At 34.9% G+C, this 25,528-nt stretch overlaps 1 protein-coding gene across 1 annotated transcript; it reads left to right on the plus strand.

Annotated features, from left to right (window-relative positions):
• Positions 1–66: 66 nt before the first annotated feature.
• Positions 67–24,867, plus strand: LOC144360749 (short-chain dehydrogenase/reductase family 42E member 1-like). Its single transcript, XM_085502156.1, has 12 exons — positions 67–146; positions 764–870; positions 2,055–2,226; positions 2,625–2,720; positions 8,116–8,176; positions 9,577–9,692; positions 11,166–11,241; positions 14,388–14,473; positions 17,051–17,188; positions 21,799–21,928; positions 23,632–23,705; positions 24,275–24,867. The coding sequence occupies exons 2-12, from the start codon at positions 827–829 to the stop codon at positions 24,494–24,496; spliced, it is 1,215 nt and encodes a 404-aa protein (XP_085358282.1). The 5' UTR covers positions 67–146; positions 764–826; the 3' UTR covers positions 24,497–24,867.
• The last annotated feature ends 661 nt before the right edge of the window (positions 24,868–25,528 follow it).

The raw sequence follows: 25,528 nt of genomic DNA on the forward strand, positions 1-25,528 counted from the left end.
ATTCTTCATACCGAGTACCTTTGCAGCGGGATTGTGGGGGCGCTGTCTGTCACGGTTTGGTGTCAAAGGTTGACTCGATTCTTTTCTCAACACGCTTGGATGTGAGATTGACTGATGTTCCATCGCAGGCGGAGACATGACATTGAGTACGTATTGTATTGCAGTTTAAATCACTGAATAAACAACTTCATCAAGTATGCTATCATACGGTTGTGTGATTGACCTCCTTTTCAACCGTCGAGCATGTGAAGTACATTTATTTTTATCCGACGATGTACGTAGAAAGACTGATTTTACAATACTTATTAGATATACTCGTATCACCAGAACTTATATATGGATCAGAAGTTTGGAATGCATTCAATATTCCAAAGCAATGTGGAACCAACAATAAAAATATGACTGCCCATTTGAATGAATGTTTTTGATCAAAATCAAGGGATAGAGGGACTGTGCCTGTAATGGGCTCAGATAATAATAATAATAACGATAAACCACGGCATACTATCATTCTAAAAAATATTATCATACTTTACAACTTTATTGCATGACAGCATACTATGAATGTGGTACTGCAAAATACAAACTACTGTTACATTTACTAGACATTATTTAACCAATGACCACTTGTTATCTAACTTGAAAATCAAGACAAGTTATCATATTGCCTTTTTAAGGATAATTAATTAATTCATCAGTTGTTTGTTTTTCATACAGTGTAGTAAAATCAGTTAATGACCAGGTTCTTTTCAAATTATTTTAGAGCTGTATCAATTTCAAGTATATCTGTGAAATATACAAATGCTGACAGTTATAGAATAAAAGTATGTCTTATGTTGGAACAGAGTACTCCTTTCCTCAGTTGAGTAGGTGAGTAATCCGTTAAATCACTCAACTGAGCATGCATTAAAAATACACATGCAATTATATAAGTATAGTATGGATAATGGTTCTTATGAATTTCTAATAACCGTGGAAACTAAAAAAAATAATAATTTTTGGTAAAAAGTGATATTTTTGACTTCTTGTTGAAAAATACAAGTTCGATTGCTTTGATATCATACATATAGGTACTTCAGGTAGACCACTTTCAGATTTGTTCATTTTCTAATGATATCTTCAGTTCTTTAATTGAAATGTGCATTGCTAACAGCGGAGCTATCTCAGCCGAGAGGCTGCTTGTTTAAAACTTTTAGACATCAAAAATTATTTTGTAAGACACTATCTATATCCTTGCCATAGAAACAGTGATAAAATGCCTTAAACAGACAAAAAAATGATATTTTCACTGTATTTTATTGATAGTTTTTCTCTTAACTGATGACAATGACCCCATATTTTTTTTTATTTTTTCATCTTTGTAATATGATACATCAAATGACAGTATTATTACTTTTGTCTAGCATTCTACCATAAAGTGATTTGTCTGAGCATTCCTGAAATTACTCAGAATGCAACATGTCAGTTGAACTTGTGAACAGCCAAGTGATTCATGTGAGCATTCCTGAAATTACCCAGAATGCATCATGTCAGTTCAACTTGTGAACAGCCAAGTGATTCATGTGAGCATTCCTGAAATTACCCAGAATGCATCATGTCAGTTCAACTTGTGAACAGCCATGCGATTCATGTGAGCATTCCTGAAATTACCCAGAATGCATCATGTCAGTTTAACTTGTGAACAGTCAAGTGTTTCATGTGAGCATTCCTGAAATTACCCAGAATGCATTGTGTCAGTTCAACTTGTGAACAGCCAAGCGATTCATGTGAGCATTCCTGAAATTACCCAGAATGCATAATGTCAGTTCAACTTGTGAACAGCCAAGCAATTCATGTGAGCATTCCTGAAATTACCCAGAATGCATCATGTCAGTTCAATTTGTGAACAGCCAAGCAATTCATGTGAGCATTCCTGAAATTACCCAGAATGCATCATGTCAGTTCAACTTGTGAACAGCCAAGCAATTCATGTGAGCTTTCCTGAAATTACCCAGAATGCATCAGCTCAGTTCAACTTGTGAACATCCAGTTGATTTTATCAAACTTCTACTTAGGCTCACAGAAAAGCTGCATTCCATACGAGGTAGTAAGATACTTGTTACTGGTGGTGGTGGATTCTTTGGCTTACATCTTGGTCATCTACTGCATACACTTGGTGCTATTGTAACGCTCACTGATATCAGACAACCTGTACAAGACGTATACAGTGGTATAAGGTTCATACAGGTATAGCATTAGACCATTTTATTTTATTTTATTTTTAATACTTGAATGATGACAAAATCTTAAGATAATCAGATGACGTTAAGCAAATGAAATAGACAAAATATGAACAACATCTACAAATGACAATTTAATCCTGAATTTGCATTACAATGAATGAATCCTTAGTCAGTTTATTGCCTGTAGACATAGCTATTGATTACCGAAAGATTTCAAAGCCACAACAGTTATAAATATGCATGTTGCTTTTTAAGTTTTTATTTATTAATTTGTCAGAATTGAATATCTTCATGAATAATTAATTAGTTTCCATCCAATGGCTAATGACATAATTTGCTTAGGTCAAGTAATTTCTTGTCATGCAGACATTTTATATAAGTTATATCCTCCTTGTTTTACAGGGAGATATTTGTGATAGGAATTTTATTTTTCAATTATGTCAAGGAATAGATTGTATATTTCATATTGCATCATATGGTATGTCAGGAAATGAGCAGGTGAGAATATTTTATATTGCATCATATGGTATGTCAGGAAATGAGCAGGTGAGAATATTCCATATTGCATCATATGGTATGTCAGGAAATGAGCAGGTGAGAATATTCCATATTGCATTATATGGTATGTCAGGAAATGAGCAGGTGAGAATATTTCATATTGCATCATGTGGTATGTCAGGAAATGAGCAGGTGAGAATATTCCATATTGCATTATATGGTATGTCAGGAAATGAGCAGGTGAGAATATTTAATATTGCATCATATGGTATGTCAGGAAATGAGCAGGTGAGAATATTCCATATTGCATCATATGGTATGTCAGGAAATGAGCAGGTGAGAATATTTCATATTGCATCATATGGTATGTCAGGAAATGAGCTGGTGAGAATATTTTATATTGCATCATATGGTATGTCAGGAAATGAGCAGGTGAGAATATTTCATATTGCATCATACGGTATGTCAGGAAATGAGCAGGTGAGAATATTTTATATTGCATCATATGGTATGTCAGGAAATGAGCAGGTGAGAATATTTTATATTGCATCATATGGTATGTCAGGAAATGAGCTGGTGAGAATATTTTATATTGCATCATATGGTATGTCAGGAAATGAGCAGGTGAGAATATTCCATATTGCATTATATGGTATGTCAGGAAATGAGCAGGTGAGAATATTCCATATTGCATCATGTGGTATGTCAGGAAATGAGCAGGTGAGAATATTTCATATTGCATCATATGGTATGTCAGGAAATGAGCAGGTGAGAATATTTCATATTGTATCATATTGTATGTCAGGAAATGAGCAGGTGAGAATATTTCATATTGTATCATATTGTATGTCAGGAAATGAGCAGGTGAGAATATTTCATATTGTATCTTATGGTATGTCAGGAAATGAGCAGGTGAGAATATTTCATATTGTATCATACGGTATGTCAGGAAATGAGCAGGTGAGAATATTTCATATTGCATCATACGGTATGTCAGGAAATGAGCAGGTGAGAATATTTCATATTGCATCATACGATATGTCCGGAAATGAGCAAGTGAGAATATTTTATATTGCATCATATGGTATGTCAGGAAATGAGCAGGTGAGAATATTTCATATTGCATCATATGGTATGTCAGGAAATGAGCAGGTGAGAATATTTCATATTGCATCATATGGTATGTCAGGAAATGAGCAGGTGAGAATATTTCATATTGTATCATATGGTATGTCAGGAAATGAGCAGGTGAGAATATTTCATATTGCATCATACGGTATGTCAGGAAATGAGCGAGTGAGAATATTTTATATTGCATCATATGGTATGTCAGGAAATGAGCAGGTGAGAATATTTCATATTGCATCATATGGTATGTCAGGAAATGAGCAGGTGAGAATATTTCATATTGCATCATATGGTATGTCAGGAAATGAGCAGGTGAGAATATTTCATATTGTATCATATGGTATGTCAGGAAATAAGCAGGTGAGAATATTTTATATTGCATCATATGGTATGTCAGGAAATGAGCAGGTGAGAATATTTCATATTGTATCATATTGTATGTCAGGAAATGAGCAGGTGAGAATATTTCATATTGTATCATATGGTATGTCAGGAAATAAGCAGGTGAGAATATTCCATATTGCATTATATGGTATGTCAGGAAATGAGCAGGTGAGAATATTTCATATTGCATCATACGGTATGTCAGGAAATGAGCAGGTGAGAATATTTCATATTGCATCATACGGTATGTCAGGAAATGAGCAGGTGAGAATATTTCATATTGCATCATACGATATGTCAGGAAATGAGCAAGTGAGAATATTTTATATTGCATCATATGGTATGTCAGGAAATGAGCAGGTGAGAATATTTCATATTGCATCATATGGTATGTCAGGAAATGAGCAGGTGAGAATATTTCATATTGCATCATATGGTATGTCAGGAAATGAGCAGCTGAGAATATTTCATATTGTATCATATTGTATGTCAGGAAATGAGCAGGTGAGAATATTTCATATTGTATCATATGGTATGTCAGGAAATGAGCAGGTGAGAATATTTCATATTGTATCATATGGTATGTCAGGAAATGAGCAGGTGAGAATATTTCATATTGTATCATATGGTATGTCAGGAAATGAGCAGGTGAGAATATTTCATATTGTATCATATGGTATGTCAGGAAATGAGCAGGTGAGAATATTTCATATTGTATCATATGGTATGTCAGGAAATGAGCAGGTGAGAATATTTCATATTACATCATATGGTATGTCAGGAAATGAGCAGGTGAGAATATTTCATATTGTATCATATGGTATGTCAGGAAATGAGCAGGTGAGAATATTTCATATTGCATCATATGGTATGTCAGGAAATAAGCAGGTGAGAATATTCCATATTGCATTATATGGTATGTCAGGAAATGAGCAGGTGAGAATATTTCATATTGCATCATACGGTATGTCAGGAAATGAGCAGGTGAGAATATTTCATATTGCATCATACGGTATGTCAGGAAATGAGCAGGTGAGAATATTTCATATTGCATCATACGATATGTCAGGAAATGAGCAAGTGAGAATATTTTATATTGCATCATATGGTATGTCAGGAAATGAGCAGGTGAGAATATTTCATATTGCATCATATGGTATGTCAGGAAATGAGCAGATGAGAATATTTCATATTGCATCATATGGTATGTCAGGAAATGAGCAGGTGAGAATATTTCATATTGTATCATATTGTATGTCAGGAAATGAGCAGGTGAGAATATTTCATATTGTATCATATGGTATGTCAGGAAATGAGCAGGTGAGAATATTTCATATTGTATCATATGGTATGTCAGGAAATGAGCAGGTGAGAATATTTCATATTGTATCATATGGTATGTCAGGAAATGAGCAGGTGAGAATATTTCATATTGTATCATATGGTATGTCAGGAAATGAGCAGGTGAGAATATTTCATATTGTATCATATGGTATGTCAGGAAATGAGCAGGTGAGAATATTTCATATTGCATCATATGGTATGTCAGGAAATGAGCAGGTGAGAATATTTCATAATGTATCATATGGTATGTCAGGAAATGAGCTGGTGAGAATATTTCATATTGTATCATATGGTATGTCAGGAAATGAGCAGGTGAGAATATTTCATATTACATCATATGGTATGTCAGGAAATGAGCAGGTGAGAATATTTCATATTGCATCATATGGTATGTCAGGAAATGAGCAGGTGAGAATATTTCATATTGCATCATATGGTATGTCAGGAAATAAGCAGGTGAGAATATTCCATATTGCATTATATGGTATGTCAGGAAATGAGCAGGTGAGAATATTTCATATTGCATCATACGGTATGTCAGGAAATGAGCAGGTGAGAATATTTCATATTGCATCATACGGTATGTCAGGAAATGAGCAGGTGAGAATATTTCATATTGCATCATACGGTATGTCAGGAAATGAGCAGGTGAGAATATTTCATATTGCATCATACGGTATGTCAGGAAATGAGCAGGTGAGAATATTTCATATTGCGTCATACGGTATGTCAGGAAATGAGCAGGTGAGAATATTTCATATTGCGTCATATGGTATGTCAGGAAATGAGCAGGTGAGAATATTTCATATTGCATCATATGGTATGTCAGGAAATGAGCAGGTGAGAATATTTCATATTGCATCATATGGTATGTCAGGAAATGAGCAGGTGAGAATATTTCATATTGCATTATATGGTATGTCAGGAAATGAGCAGGTGAGAATATTTCATATTGCATCATATGGTATGTCAGGAAATGAGCAGGTGAGAATATTTCATATTGCATCATATGGTATGTCAGGAAATGAGCAGGTGAGAATATTTCATATTGCATTATATGGTATGTCAGGAAATGAGCAGGTGAGAATATTTCATATTGCATCATATGGTATGTCAGGAAATGAGCAGGTGAGAATATTTCATATTGCATCATATGGTATGTCAGGAAATGAGCAGGTGAGAATATTCCATATTGTATCATATGGTATGTCAGGAAATGAGCAGGTGAGAATATTTCATATTGTATCATATGGTATGTCAGGAAATGAGCAGGTGAGAATATTTCATATTGCATTATATGGTATGTCAGGAAATGAGCAAGTGAGAATATTTCATATTGCATCATACGGTATGTCAGGAAATGAGCAGGTGAGAATATTTCATATTGCATCATATGGTATGTCAGGAAATGAGCAGGTGAGAATATTTCATATTGCATCATATGGTATGTCAGGAAATGAGCAGGTGAGAATATTTCATATTGCATCATATGGTATGTCAGGAAATGAGCAGGTGAGAATATTTCATATTGTATCATATGGTATGTCAGGAAATGAGCAGGTGAGAATATTTCATATTGCATTATATGGTATGTCAGGAAATGAGCAGGTGAGAATATTCCATATTGCATCATATGGTATGTCAGGAAATGAGCAGGTGAGAATATTTCATATTGTATCATATGGTATGTCAGGAAATGAGCAGGTGAGAATATTTCATATTGCATCATATGGTATGTCAGGAAATGAGCAGGTGAGAATATTTCATATTGCATCATATGGTATGTCAGGAAATGAGCTGGTGAGAATATTTCATATTGTATCATATGGTATGACAGGAAATGAGCAGGTGAGAATATTTCATATTGTATCATATGGTATGTCAGGAAATGAGCAGGTGAGAATATTTCATATTGTATCATATTGTATGTCAGGAAATGAGCAGGTGAGAATATTTCATATTGCATCATATGGTATGTCAGGAAATGAGCAGGTGAGAATATTTCATATTGTATCATATGGTATGACAGGAAATGAGCAGGTGAGAATATTTCATATTGTATCATATGGTATGTCAGGAAATGAGCAGGTGAGAATATTTCATATTGTATCATACGGTATGTCAGGAAATGAGCAAGTGAGAATATTTCATATTGTATCATATGGTATGTCAGGAAATGAGCAGGAGAGAATATTTCATATTGCATCATATGGTATGTCAGGAAATGAGCAGGTGAGAATTTAACACTAACATTTCTGTGAATTAATTTTTGCAAAATTGATTGATAGAATTTGTTCCCAGGGTTGAATCTTAATATCATATCTTGAAATGGAAAAGAGTAATTTTAGAAAAAAAAAGAAAGAAACTTATATGATTCTAAACTTCCTGACAATTCAAAGAACTAAGAACCATTATGTCTGAATGGCTAAGTCAGTCTTTATTTTGACTGTATTTTTGAAAAGCTATGTGAGCCAACTCAGGGGGTTTTAATTTATAATGAAATGTTATTGTGATGATTTTTTGATATTTTTTTTCAAAGCTACAAGGTAAAAAGTACATAGAAAGTGTTAACATAGAAGGCACACAAACTGTTATTGATGGTGAGTGTTTGGTTTCTTTCATTTATCTGGTCAATTTATTTCAAATAAATTTATTTAACATGTCTTGTACAATGTTTGAATTCTTTGATTGTTTGTAGTGATAAGTTTGTAAGCCCCTACTAATTCACCTGTGACTGTACTGTATATGCCTTGGTATAACTGCTACACAATTCATTTTAATATTACCGGTATATGATTTATGAAAAAATTATTCTAAATCTAGAAAATAAAAAAAATATGATTTGAATCACCTCTAATAGTGTGTCTGGTAAGACTGTATTAGTTGGTCCTCGTTCGGATGCAGTCTGTGAACGAGGACTTATGTTTTGACCTCTGTGCGTTCGTGCGCGTGTCCGGACCTGTATCTTAGAAGTGTCTGGAACAATCACAATCAAACTTCACACATACATCACGCACGGTGTTATACATATGCACATCAATTTGTTTCACGATCTGATTCAAGATGGTCGAATGGCGGCCATTTTTGTGCTAAAAATTCAAGCATTTCTCGGCTTTGTTCAAACTTGGTATGTACATTGGATATTTTAGGACCTTGATGCACATCATTTTGTTTTTCAGATAAGATTCAAAATGGCTGACTGGCGGCCATTTTGTTTTAATGAATGTGGTTCTAGTGTCATATCTCTGACTTGCTTTGACTGATTATGTTCAAATTTCAAATATTTATTATACATCATGTCATAGATTTACAGATATATTGGTTTGACGATCCTATTAAAAATGGCCGAAAATTTAAATAAATAAATAATTTAAATAAATAAAATGTTTGTTTCAGCAGGATTAATGATTTGTTGGTAATTATAAATTGTAGCTTTTTAAGAAAGCTTTAATGTAAGTGTATGCATTTCTGGTATAGCAAATACAGTAATTGGCCGAATGGTGGCCATTTTCGTGCTAAAAAATCATCGAATATCAAGCATTTCTGGCATTTATGGATTGATTTTGTTCAAACTTGGTACATACATTAGACATTAGGGGTTCCTGATGCACATCATTTTATTTTTCAGATCGGATTCAAAATGGCTGACTGCCGGCCATTTTGTTTTAATGAATGGGCTTCTAGAGCCATATCTCTGACATGCTTTGACTGATTATGTTCAAATTTTGTATATTCATTATACATCATGTTATAGATATATACATGTATGCAAAATGGCTGATCCTGTTTTAATTAATGCTGTTCCAGTGCCATGCATGACTTGTTCTTAAATAAAATGTTTGTTTCAGCAGGATTAATGATTTGTTGGTAATTATAAATTGTAGCTTTTTAAGAAAGCTTTAATGTAAGTGTATGCATTTCTGGTATAGCAAATACAGTAATTGGAATTATTCTGAATGTAAATAGTGAAAATAAATAGTGAATGGCTCTTATATTGCAGCATGTTGCTATCATGGTGTTGCTAGGCTGGTGTACACCAGTACAGTTAACGTAGTGTTTGCTGGGCAGGAGATAATAAATGGAGACGAGTCACTTCCCATATTACCACTGGATAAGGTAAAAAGTAATGAACAGCAGAAGGGATGGGGGCAAGGGGGGGATAGCTTGTACAGGTTACAAGAAATAAAAAGGGCATTTTATGTTTTTACAGGAAATAAAATGAAAGTTCCATTTACAGTAAAAAATAGGTTTTTACACTTTACAGATAAAGCAAATTCCTAATTACATTTTACATTTTTATAATACATTTGATACATTTAGTGAAATAATATTTAGTTGCAATGGCTGGTGATGTTAATATTTAACACATATCAGTAACCAAGTGACACCCTTCTTTCCCATTGATTTTCACAATATTTTCAAAAATCCAGCAGCTGCCAGTATTGCTTAATCATCCAGTTGAAAATGTTGAATCTTTTTACAGGGACAGGAAAAATGCATAATTATGGCAGAAAACTTTCCTTTTTTTTTCTGTCCAGGTTGTGTAATAAATTTTCTTACTAATATTTGATGGGTATTTCTGTGAGTGTACAAAATATACAAAGTAAGCAAAATTTTCCAAAAATTGAATATGAGCCAAAAATGCTGTGACACTGTATCTAATTAGTGGTAGGAAATAATTGCTAAGTCAGTTTATAAAAGGTCTACAGAGTTGTGAACAGATATTTTAATGAATATCACTGTCCGCAAAAGATGCTCATTGTGAAATGTCTGTTTTTTTTACTAAAATATCCTGTGCTGAATGGACATACTATTTTTCTCTGATTTAATATTCTGTTCTTATTTGAGGACTGTGCTGAAATGTCCTTAGCTTTGTAATATGCTAATTACTGTAGTACCGGTAATATTGAATACAAATAAATAATGTTTTAAGTTAATTTGTTACTTGGTTTCAATGATGATTCATGTACATTGAAAAAAATAAACATTATTATAATATTAGTTGTAATTTAACTAGACTACATGTACTACTATTACTTTCTGATGAGGCTCAGATTATTTTCTCCCTTTTTCATCTCAAAATTTTCATCAATCTTTATGAATATTTGACAATTAAATATAAATTTTGGTCCGAATATAAAACTCAACATTTCTTACAAACATTGATCAAATGCTAAAAAATATTTATTTCTGGTGATTCTAAAAAAATATTCCCTCTCGAATTACATAAATTATCGTTTTAAGATTACTGAAATACTGTCACTAGCAAGTAATCTTTTTCACTGTAAAAAAAAAAAGTATGTGCTTTAAAGCGGGAGGGTCGTCACCTGCGCACATATGGGAATTGAGTCCCAAGCGATGATAACAACACACACTAGGAACACAAAGGCTCATGAGTAGACTTATTTGTAAACAATGACACGCTATGGCCACCTGAGGCATCCGTAGGTGACGACTTCCCCGCTTTAATTTTGGAAGAAAAATTACCTGAAAATAAGTTGCTGGGCATACATGTTCATTTCGTACATTGAACTGTAAAATGTATAATCTTGCACCTATAGTTATTTTAGAATGTGTTTGTTTTCGCAGCATAAAGATCATTACTCCAGGACCAAATCAGTAGCAGAACAGCTTGTAATAAAAGCCAATGGAAAGCCTTTTAGAGGTATAATCACATTCCTCGGAATCATCATCTGACCTTTTTGTTTCTTTATTAGTCCCCGTTCGGACGAAGTCCGAAAACGGGGACTTATAATTCGGTCTCCGTCCGTGTGTCCGTGCGTCCGTCATATCTCAGAATTCCTTGGACCGATTCTGTTCATTCTTTGCATGTGCCCAGTACTTTATATGGGACATATGTACATGCAGTGGTTTAGCGATTCGATTCAAAATGGCCGACTGGCAGCCATCTTGTTTTTTGAAAATAATGTATTTTGGACATGCTTTGTCAGTTTTCATTCAAACTTGGTACATAGATTATACATGTTAGGATACATGTCCATGATGATTTATTTCACAATTGGATCAAAGATGGCCGACTGGCAGCCATCTTGTTTTTTGAAAATGTTGTATTTTGGACATGCTTTGTCAGTTTTCATTCAAACTTGGTACATAGATTATACATGTTAGGATACATGTCCATGACGATTTATTTCACAATTGGATCAAAGATGGCCGACTGGCAGCCATCTTGTTTTTTGAAAATGTTGTATTTTGGACATGCTTTGTCAGTTTTTATTCAAACTTGGTACATACATTATACATGTTAGGAGACATGTCCATGATGATTTATTTCACAATTGGATCAAAGATGGCTGACTGGCAGCCATCTTGTTTTTTGAAAATGTTGTATTTTGGACATACTTTGTCAGTTTACATTCAAATTTAGTACATAGATCATACATGTTATGATACATGTCGCCGACCATCCGTGAGTTCCTGAGTCTGTCTGTCTGTCCGTCTGTCCGTCCGTGTGTCAGTCTGTCTAGAGTCATATTTCAGAATCCTGTGGACCGATTCTGTTCATTCTTTGCATGTGCCTAGTACCTTATGTTGGACATATGCACATGCAGTAGTTTAGTGATTCGATTCAAAATGGCTGACTGGCAGCCATCTTGTTTTTTGAAAATGTTGTATTTCGAACATGCTTTGTCAGTTGTCATTCAAACTTGGTACATAGATTATACATGTTAGGATACATGTCCATGACGATTTATTTCGCAATTGGATCAAAGATGGTCGACTGGCAGGCATCTTGTTGACTCCCGTGTGCGAAGCACAAAAAGGGAGTCTTTGCAGTTAGTGTGTCTGTATGTGTGTATGTGTGTATGTGTGTGTGTATGTGTGTCCGTCTGTTCCACTGATATCTCAAGAACCATACATCAGCTTTTGATGCTCTGGGCCAATGCACAGATTTGATTAGGTTTTGGTAAAAATCCATGCATATTAATTACCTAATTTGCATGATAATTAGTTGATTTTTAGCTGTTTCATGACTGTTCCACTGATATCTAAAGAACCACTCATTGGATTTTGATGAAACTTGGCACACAGATGCTCCAAACTAATGCGCAGATTTGATTAGTTTTGGGTAAAAATCTGTGCAATATTAATTACCTAATTTGCATAATGATTAATCAATTTTCGGCTTTTCCACTGATATTTCAAGTAGTAATCATCACATTTCAATGAAATTTGGTACATAGATGTCATAGGACACTGCACAGACCTGATAGTTTTTTGGGTAATATCAGTATATATTAATTACCTAATTTGCATAATTAATTAATTTTCAGCTTTTGATATTTTAAGTAGTAATCATCACATTTCAATGAAATTTGGTACATAGATGTCATAGGACACTGCACAGACCTGATAGTTTTTAAGGTAATATGAGTACATATTAATTACCTAATTTGCATAATTAATTAATTTTCAGCTTTTGATATTTCAAGTAGTAATCATCACATTTCAATGACACTTGGTACATAGATGTCATAGGACACTGCACAGACCTGATAGTTTTTAGGGTAATATGAGTACATATTAATTACCTAATTTGCATAATTAATTAATTTTCAGCTTTTGATATTTCAAGTAGTAATCATCACATTTCAATGACACTTGGTACATAGATGTCATAGGACACTGCACAGACCTGATAGTTTTTAGGGTAATATGAGTACATATTAATTATCTAATTTGCATAATTAATTAATTTTCAGCTTTTGATATATCAAGTAGTAATCATCATATTTCAATGAGACTTGCTACATAGATCTTCTAGGATTATGCAGAGACCTAATTAGTTTTAATTTGATATTAATTACCTAATTTGCATAATGTTCCACTGATATATACATGTAAGAACCACAAATTGGATTTTAATGAAACTTTTAAAGAGAACTATGCAGAAACCCAATTAGTTTTTGGTAAATATTTATGCTTATTAATCACCTAATTAACATAATTAATTAACACTAATATCTCAATTACTGATCATCACATTTGAATAAAATTTGGTACATAAATGCTCATGGACAATAGACAGGCCTGATTAATTTTGGGTTAAAATTTGTTCATATTAATTCTCTAATTAGCATAATAATTCATAATTTTTTGTTCTGTTCTGTTCATATTAGTTACCTGATGTACATAATTAGTTTTCAGCTTTTCTATCAATATCTCATGTACAGGTAATTTTGAATTAATTTTTAATGTGTCTTCAATACTCTCAGCACACGGGAGTTCTTTCTAAGCTTTCTTTGATTTTTTTTATGCGGTATCTTGGACGTGCTCTGTCAGTTTTCATTCAAATTTGGCACATACATGTACTTTATACATGTTAGGATGCATGTCCATAACAATTTGTTTCAAAATCTGATCAAGGATGACCGATTGACAGTCATCTGACTTTTTGGCCTTACTACTATATTTCCACAATTTATGTACCATTTTCATTCGTATTTGGCACATACATCATACATATCAGTGTGTTTCATAATCAGATCAAAGATGGCCGAATAACGACTGTTTTTATTTTTGGCCATATTACTACTACACAGAACACGCGTTTTGATGTAAATAAACAATCTGTTGTATACTTAAGTTTCAAGGACACGCTCGCGACAACCCCTCTGCTTTAATATGACGAGCACAAAGAGAACTTTCAATAATTTAACGAGGACTGTGTCATTTTCAATGACTTGTTTAGTTTGGATCTTATTTGTACATGGGGGATTATTTAGCAATTCTGTTCAACCAAAGACTCCTGTCCTCAATTCAGACAACCAACATTTTTCCATCTTTCAGGTGATAAAGGCTTTCTCAAAACATGTGCAATACGACCACCAGGGATTTATGGACTTGGTGAAACCAGACACATCCCCAGAATTGTGGTAAGTATTGATAACATCTAAGACACTTCCTCAGAATTGTGGTAAGCATTGATAACATATTGAATGCAAAAAAATCACCAAATCTAAGACACTTCCTCAGAATTGTGGTAAGCATTGATAACCTATTGAATGCCAAAATCAACAAATCTAAGACCACAAAATTGTTTTCATATTTTGTCTACAATTTTGATCAAGACTTGTAGATAAGAGTGTCACAGTATAAGGCCTGCTTATTGATATTGAGAGGGACACCCACATAACTCACACTGGACAGGGGGTTCTTTTACTGCTAGAATAGGTTAGACAAGACAATATTACTGGAAATGAAATACACACACACCAAAATATCGAGTTAAAGCTCCTGGCTTTTAATACCTCTCAAAATAATTACAAGAACCAAGGCACGCAAAAATACAAGGAATAAATTCACTAAGGGGATTGTCTAGGGAAGTGTGCATTGGTGATAACTCACAGTTCAAGGATGTGGTAATTGATGACAGTATCACTTGTCTCACAATATTGCAGAAGCAACACACACTCAGTTGAAGTGGTGGACCACAACTGTCCTCAGTCCAGCCTATTTATAGGCATAAATATATATGTAATATATATGTAAAATATATATGTAATGTTACAGCATTGATTCCTTATGTGCGAAACACACAATGAGGTCTTTGTACGTTATCTCTGTGTGTATGTATGCATGTACACACGTCTGTTCCACTGATAACTCGACAACCAAACATCTGATTTCAACGAAACTTGGTACATAGATGATTTGGAACAATACACAGGCCTGATTAGTTTTTGGTTCAAATCGGTGCATATTAATTAACTATCCAAATTACGCAATAATTATTTATTTTTCAGCTTTTCCAGTGATATCTCATGAACCACTCATCATATTTCTGTGAAACTTGGTACATAAAGGTACTCTGGGTTAAGCCATATACATGTTTAGTTCAGGGTTAAATTTTGTGCTTACTAATTACCTAATTTGCATAAATTAACCAATTTATAGGTTCCAAAGCTATTTTGAGTACCACTCCTGGAAACTTGGTAAATAGGTGCTTTTGGATAATCCACAGGTCTGATTACTTTAGGATTGAAATCCATTCATATTTAATTGTCTGAATGGAGTCATGCATAACTAGAATATGGACATATAACTAGTGCTATAATGAAGGCATTACACAAGAGATAGAACTAACTTATCAGGTGACCATATAAGGTCATGTGATCTAATTAATATGTATGAATAGAATACTGTTAAATACTTATTTTGCAAGCTGGAATTAATTTTCACTGAAAAGACTTTTTGGGTGTTTTGTATGGAATTTATTTTCAATGATAGGAAAAAGGTAAATTCATGGGATTTTATTAGTCTCCATTCGAACAAAGTCCGAAAACGGGGACTTATAATTCAGTCTCTGTCCATGCGTCTGTGCGTCCGTCCAGAGTCATATTTCAGAATCCCTTGGACCAATTCCGTTCATTCTTTGCATGTGCCTAGTACTTTATGTGGGACATATGCATATGCAGTGGTTTAGCGATTTGATTCAAAATGGCCGACTGGCAGCCATCTAGTTTTTTGAAAATGTTCTATTTTGGACATGCTTTGTCAGTTTTCATTTAAACTTGGTACATAGATTGATACATGTCCATGACGATTTATTTCGCAATTGGATCAAAGATGGTCGACTGGCAGGCATCTTGTTTTGTTTTTTAAGCGGTATCTTGGTCGTGCTCTGTCATGACAATTTGTTTCAAAATCTGGTCAAGGATGGCCGATTGACAGCAATCTGACTTTTTGGCCTTACTACTATATTTCCACAATTTATGTACCATTTTCATTCGTATTTGGCACATACATCATACATATCAGTGTGTTTCATAATCAGATCAAAGATGGCCAAATAACGGCTGTAATAAAAAAATTATTTTTGGCCATATTACTACTACATGGAACACATGTTTTGATGTAAATAAACAATCTGTTTTCAAGGACACGCTCGCGACAACCCCTCCGCTTTAATATGACGAGCACAAAGAGAACTTTCAAAAATTTAACGGGGACTGTGTCATTTTCAATGACTTGTTTTCACTGAATTAATTCCAAGCGAAAATAAAGTATTTTATAGTATCTCAATTTCAATGCAACAAGTGCTATAATGAAGAAATTACACAAGAGATAGAACTAATGTATCAGACTATATATGGTCATTTGACGTCTGTATTATGCATACATGCAACTTGTTCCATAATTGTGTTGTCATACAAGATATACATGACCAAAATATCAAATCATCATATATGGTCATGATTTCATTAAATATTTATAATTGTTAAATCATAACTACTTGGAACCCCCTAATCCATATTTTCAAATGCCATATTTGTAAATGATAAAGGCAGGTGTATGGCCAAAATGAGCTTCATGTCAATGTCAATTGCTTTATGTGTATTGGAGGTGTGCTTCTAAAATAGTAAATATAGTTTTTTTTATTTGTACTTTACTCCTCCATTCCTCCTTAGCACACGGGAGTTGTTTCTAAACATTCTTTGATTATTATTTAGCATCTGATGGAGTCTGGTTTAATGGTGTTTAAAATTGGTGGTCCTGAGATACTTATTGAGTGGGTACATGTGGATAATTTGGCAGCTGCACACATCCTGGCAGCTGACGCTTTAACTGAAAACAAAGACAGCATATCGGTAGTTATACTATGGATTATCATATTTTTATCATATTGCATGAAAACATACATTTAAAGACCCCTTGATTATTTATTAATTAAAGTGCTATTTAAGCTGGTGGACTCTCTACTTTAGATCAGAATACAAACATCTACCATACACCAATGTGGCCATGGACAGAATACAAACATCTACCATACACCAATGTGACCAGGGACAGAATACAAACATCTACCATACACCAATGTGGCCATAGACAGAATACAAACATCTACCATACACTAATGTGGCCATGGACAGAATACAAACATCTACCATACACCAATGTGGCCATGGACAGAATACAAACATCTACCATACACCAATGTGGCCATGGACAGAATACAAACATCTACCACACACCAATGTGGCCATGGACAGAATACAAACATCTACCATACACCAATGTGACCAGGGACAGAATACAAACATCTACCATACACCAATGTGGCCATAGACAGAATACAAACATCTACCATACACTAATGTGGCCATGGACAGAATACAAACATCTACCATACACCAATGTGGCCATGGACAGAATACAAACATCTACCATACACCAATGTGGCCATGGACAGAATACAAACATCTACCATACACCAATGTGACCAGGGACAGAATACAAACATCTACCATACACCAATGTGACCATGAACAGAATACAAACATCTACCATACACCAATGTGGCCATGGACAGAATACAAACATCTACCATACACCAATGTGACCAGGGACAGAATACAAACATCTACCATACACCAATGTGGCCATGGACAGAATACAAACATCTACCATACACCAATGTGACCAGGGACAGAATACAAACATCTACCATACACCAATGTGGCCATAGACAGAATACAAACATCTACCATACACCAATGTGGCCATGGACAGAATACAAACATCTACCATACACCAATGTGACCATGGACAGAATACAAACATCTACCATACACCAATGTGACCAGGGACAGAATACAAACATCTACCATACACCAATGTGGCCATAGACAGAATACAAACATCTACCATACACCAATGTGGCCATGGACAGAATACAAACATCTACCATACACCAATGTGGCCATGGACAGAATACAAACATCTACCATACACCAATGTGGTCATGGACAGAATACAAACATCTACCATACACCAATGTGACCAGGGACAGAATACAAACATCTACCATACACCAATGTGGCCATGGACAGAATACAAACATCTACCATACACCAATGTGACCATGGACAGAATACAAACATCTACCATACACCAATGTGGCCATAGACAGAATACAAACATCTACCATACACCAATGTGGCCATGGACAGAATACAAACATCTACCATACACCAATGTGGCCATGGACAGAATACAAACATCTACCATACACCCATGTGGCCATGGACAGAATACAAACATCTACCATACACCAATGTGGCCATGGACAGAATACAAACATCTACCATACACCAATGTGACCATGGACAGAATACAAACATCTACCACACACCAATGTGGCCATGGACAGAATACAAACATCTACCATATACCAATGTGACCATGGACAGAATACAAACATCTACCATACACCAATGTGGCCATGGACAGAATACAAACATCTACCATACACCAATGTGGCCATGGACAGAATACAAACATCTACCATACACCAATGTGACCAGGGACAGAATACAAACATCTACCATACACCAATGTGACCATGGACAGAATACAAACATCTACCATACACAAATGTGGCCATGGACAGAATACAAACATCTACCATACACCAATGTGGCCATGGACAGAATACAAACATCTACCATACACCAATGTGGCCATGGACAGAATACAAACATCTACCATACACCAATGTGACCAGGGACAGAATACAAACATCTACCATACACCAATGTGACCATGGACAGAATACAAACATCTACCATACACCAATGTGACCATGGACAGAATACAAACATCTACCATACACCAATGTGACCAGGGACAGAATACAAACATCTACCATACACCAATGTGACCATGGACAGAATACAAACATCTACCATACACCAATGTGGCCATGGACAGAATACAAACATCTACCATACACCAATGTGGCCATGGACAGAATACCAACATCTATCATACACCAATGTGGCCATGGACAGAATACAAACATCTACCATACACCAATGTGACCATGGACAGAATACAAACATCTACCATACACCAATGTGACCAGGGACAGAATACAAACATCTACCATACACCAATGTGACCAGGGACAGAATACAAACATCTACCATACACCAATGTGACCAGGGACAGAATACAAACATCTACCATACACCAATGTGACCAGGGACAGAATACAAACATCTACCATACACCAATGTGGCCATGGACAGAATACAAACTTTTACCATACACCAATGTGACCAGGGACAGAATACAAACATCTACCATACACCAATGTGGCCATGGACAGAATACAAACATCTACCATACACCAATGTGACCAGGGACAGAATACAAACATCTACCATACACCAATGTGACCAGGGACAGAATACAAACATCTACCATACACCAATGTGACCATGGACAGAATACAAACATCTACCATACACCAATGTGACCATGGACAGAATACAAACATCTACCATACACCAATGTGACCATGGACAGAATACAAACATCTACCATACACCAATGTGACCAGGGACAGAATAGAAACATCTACCATACACCAATGTGACCAGGGACAGAATACAAACATCTACCATACACCAATGTGACCATGGACAGAATACAAACATCTACCATACACCAATGTGACCAGGGACAGAATACAAACATCTACCATACACCAATGTGACCATGGACAGAATACAAACATCTACCATACACCAATGTGGCCATGGACAGAATACAAACATCTACCATACACCAATGTGGCCATGGACAGAATACCAACATCTACCATACACCAATGTGGCCATGGACAGAATACAAACATCTACCATACACCAATGTGACCATGGACAGAATACAAACATCTACCATACACCAATGTGACCAGGGACAGAATACAAACATCTACCATACACCAATGTGACCATGGACAGAATACAAACATCTACCATACACCAATGTGACCAGGGACAGAATACAAACATCTACCATACACCAATGTGACCATGGACAGAATACAAACATCTACCATACACCAATGTGACCATGGACAGAATACAAACATCTACCATACACCAATGTGACCAGGGACAGAATACAAACATCTACCATACACCAATGTGACCATGGACAGAATACAAACATCTACCATACACCAATGTGACCATGGACAGAATACAAACATCTACCATACACCAATGTGACCATGGACAGAATACAAACATCTACCATACACCAATGTGACCATGGACAGAATACAAACATCTACCATCTACCATACACCAATGTGGCCATGGACAGAATACAAACATCTACCATACACCAATGTGACCAGGGACAGAATACAAACATCTACCATACACCAATGTGGCCATGGACAGAATACAAACATCTACCATACACCAATGTGACTAGGGACAGAATACAAACATCTACCATACACCAATGTGGCCATAGACAGAATACAAACATCTACCATACACCAATGTGGCCATGGACAGAATACAAACATCTACCATACACCAATGTGGCCATGGACAGAATACAAACATCTACCATACACCAATGTGACCAGGGACAGAATACAAACATCTACCATACACCAATGTGGCCATGGACAGAATACAAACATCTACCATACACCAATGTGACCAGGGACAGAATACAAACATCTACCATACACCAATGTGACCAGGGACAGAATACAAACATCTACCATACACCAATGTGGCCATAGACAGAATACAAACATCTACCATACACCAATGTGACCAGGGACAGAATACAAACATCTACCATACACCAATGTGACCAGGGACAGAATACAAACATCTACCATACAGCAATGTGACCATGGACAGAATACAAACATCTACCATACACTAATGTGACCAGGGACAGAATACAAACATCTACCATACAGCAATGTGACCATGGACAGAATACAAACATCTACCATACACCAATGTGGCCATGGACAGAATACAAACATCTACCATACACCAATGTGACCATGGACAGAATACAAACATCTACCATACACCAATGTGACCATGGACAGAATACAAACATCTACCATACACTAATGTTACCATGGACATAATACAAACATCTACCATACACCTGTGTGGCCATGGACAGAATACAAACATCTACCATACACCAATGTGACCATGGACAGAATACAAACATCTACCATACACTAATGTGGCCATGGACAGAATACAAACATCTACCATACACCAATGTGGCCATGGACAGAATACAAACATCTACCATACACCAGTTTCTGTAAAATAATTAAATTGTGAAGTTTTCAAGGTGAACATTTAACAAATTTATAATATGATATTGATAATACTGTCATTTTATTTTATTGAAGGCAGGTGAGGTATACTTTATATCTGACGGTAAACCTGTAAATCAGTTTGATTGGCTACGGCCACTCTACACCGGTCTTGGCTATGCGTATCCCATCTTCACACTTCCCGTTTGGTTGATGTACATCGTTGGTAAGGATTTGGATGCCAGTCAGTCTAACAACCTGGACATATTTTAGAAATGTTTATCAGTAGCTTGATCACAAAAACTAACTAATGTCATTGATTATTTATGAATGTTCTGCTGCTAGTCATATCTTGTAGTTTACATGTAGAACTGAAAATGTAGCTGACACGGGATAAACTGTTGTAATGTTGTGTTGTGTAGGTTAGAATTATGGTAGTGGTGCTGGGGGTTATATCACACTCAAAAATGACAACGGAAATGTGATTCAAACATCAGAGCTGCACTCTGATTTGTTGTCAGTGCTAGTCAACAACTTTTAATTAGCATAATCACCGGAGTGATTCCGCTCCGGTTTTCACTCCAATGCAAGGGGTCACCTGCAGATACGTCCAGTTAAGATTTCTTTCGCGGCCACGCTAGTTTTCATGATCATGCTAAAAAGGCTAAATTGACGATTAATTAATTTTTGTTTGTAAAACAAAAAAGAAGTCCTGACTTTGACAGTCTGAGATAATAGTAATATTTGGATTACAGCAGGATCCCGAGGGTCTATCAAGTTTCACTTACACATGGCTGAGAAAAGAAAGAAAACACTCGTTTAAAGCGTGTGGAAGTAAATTGGATTAGGTTTTGGTTGAAACCATGCATGATAATTAACTAATTTTTAGCTGTATCATGATTGTTCACTGTTATATGAAGTGTGACTCATTACTTTTTAATGAAACTTGGTACATAGATACCCTAGAACTATGCAGAGACCTGATTAGTTTTGTGTAAAAATTTGTGCATATTAATCACCTAATTTGCATTAAGTATTAATTATCCAATTTTAACGAAAATTGGTACATTGTGTACATAGATGCTCAATGCACAAACCTTATTAGTTTTGGGTTAGAATCTGTGCATATTAAGGTAGAGATGCAGTTTACCCGACAGGTATTTTAATTAGTTAATTAGGAAACCAAGATGACCTCCCATGTCCACAAAACTATATATTTTCAGAAAGCTTACTGTATGAATTTTAAAATTTTGTTAGTGATTTAAAAAAATTAGCTTCTAAACCATGCTTCTGTTTCCTGTCAAAATTGGTTTAGGGGTACATCTGTTTACTATGAAGAAAGCGCTGTCTTGAAAATTGTGTACCAGTTGTCAATTTTGAAGGGCAGCAGCTCAAATTTCACTACTTCAAGTTTATGCATAAATTAACACCCAGGCTAGTTGTATGATTGTTGTAACACTGTTCAACCAAATACAATGCCCCGATGGCGTTTTGAAGATAAACACATTGTCAATCATTTGTGAAAATTTCAAAACAAAAGGTCAAAGCGCCTAGGAGCTATTTTTATTTAAGTTCTGGGATGTGCACTAAAAAGAAACTGACAATTCTGAAACAATATACAGACCTAATTCTATGCATAATAATTTATTCATTTGGGTATTCCACAGACATGATTAGTTTAATGTAGAAAAACATGCATATTGATTATCTAATTATTATTAGCCCATTTCTGATATTTCAAAAAATCGGATTTATCAATTGAATTCATCACAGAGGTGCTCTGGAATTAATTTGACTGAAAACCACAGATAAAACGAATTTTGTTGTGTTCCATGCAAATGTAACAGTTTTAAGTTTATAATAAATCATAAACTGAATTGGTCAACAATACTAACAAATATTTTTTTCATCCATATTTTTTTTTTGCAGGAACTGTGGTTGAGATTGTTCATTCCATCGTGAAACCAATTTATAATTTTCAACCTTTCTTGACGAGAACAGAGGTAACCAAATAACTACATTATTTAACATATACAAACGTAAATACTTTCTGATCAGGAATCATGGTGGTCATGACAACCAAAACATTTAATTGTTGAGAAATATTAGACCAAACCAAAATGGCTTACTGTAGAATACTTTATTTTCGCTTGGAATTTATTTTCGCTGAAGGAAAGATTCCGTGAAAATAAAATCCAGCGAATATACTTTTTTTCCTATATTTCACATTAAACTCATCAAAAATCAGTGAAAATAAATTCCATACAAAATGCCCAAAAATCATTTTCAGCGAAAATTAATTCCAGCGAAAATAAAGTAATCCACAGTATGTCATATTGTTGTAGGAGCCTTTGTTTCATCAAACAATACAAGTTCAGTATTGTTACTCATTGGAAGTGCATGCACTTTATATATAAAGGACGATTATCGTCATGACGACGTGTATTCCAATTTGGTATGAACAAACAATCCTGTACAAAGTATTCTGTTAATTATGGGACTCACATTGAATGCACACAATCATCGTCATTGAATGATGACGATATTAAAAATTAATTAATATTTCTTTCAGCTTTTTCAAGTCGCTGTCACTCACACTTTGAATATAAATAAATCCAGGCAAGACTTGGGATACCAACCAATAGACCATGACATTGCAGATATTGTGAAGTACTATCGCATGACTGGTCATGGAAGGAAGTCATCGCAAGCCTCATACTGGCTTGTTAATGTCGCGTTAATGGCGATATTTGCTATCTTAATTCTATCATTCTTACCTGTTGTCACAACATAAGCTTTTGGAGCGATATTTTGTTTTAAAAAGTAATTACATGTACCGGTATATATAATGGCCATTGGTGTTGTATGGAGTGAAAAAGAATGCCACATGGAATTGCAATTGCATAATGAGAGTTTGGTAAAGGTCTGAAGGCGTTGATACCTGTCAAATCATGGTTATGCTTGGGTTACATATAAAAAGACATCACAAAGAAAAATGTTAAACTTTTAATTTGTGTGCCAGTTTGCTGAATTTTTTTTTACTCCAACTGATTTTCACCACTATATTGTTCAAGATCAGATTGTAGTGAGTCAAATTTCATCTGAAAACAAATATTCTCATTATTAATTTATTTGTGAAATAAAACATTGACAATTCTCAGTGTTTATTACTAGTAGTTGATCTCAATGTTAAGTACAAGTCACATGTCTATACCAAAGTGTTGACATTTTTCTCGAAATCTCAACCAAAATATTACACAATATGTATGATTATGATACAATTTTTGACTATAATCGCCCACTTTACCTTCAAGAAACTGTTCTATACATTTTTACAGATTGCAGTTTATGATTTTAGTTAAAGTGATTGTCAATTTTACAAATTTGATCCAGACACAACACAAACTTTCAACTGATTTAGATGATTTAATAGAGCGGGATCCGCATGAAGCCGAAAAAACAAAATGGATATGCACATGTCAGAGAAATTGATCTAGACCTCTATATGATGTGTCAATGACACACACCAAATTTAGGCAAGTTTCAGATAGCGTTTTATATAAAAAGTATTCATGGTGATTATGATATTAATATATACTTTGTGTAATTTAAAGGAAATAATCATTCTGCAGAGAAATCTTTAGATAGTCGTACTTTTATAAAATATTTTATACATGAAATTTCTCATTGAAAAAGATTTAAAAATTTCAATAGGTCTTTCAACCTTGTGTTGCATCTTAAAAGTGCCACTTTCATATTCTTATCCATATCCCAAAAATCTTTTTTTTAGGGTCTCTGCCATATCACCTTTAAATTAGCTTAGCCT

Source organism: Saccoglossus kowalevskii, chromosome 8 (assembly GCF_978046115.1).
Source record: "Saccoglossus kowalevskii chromosome 8, keSacKowa6.1, whole genome shotgun sequence".
Classification (NCBI taxonomy): domain Eukaryota; kingdom Metazoa; phylum Hemichordata; class Enteropneusta; family Harrimaniidae; genus Saccoglossus; species Saccoglossus kowalevskii.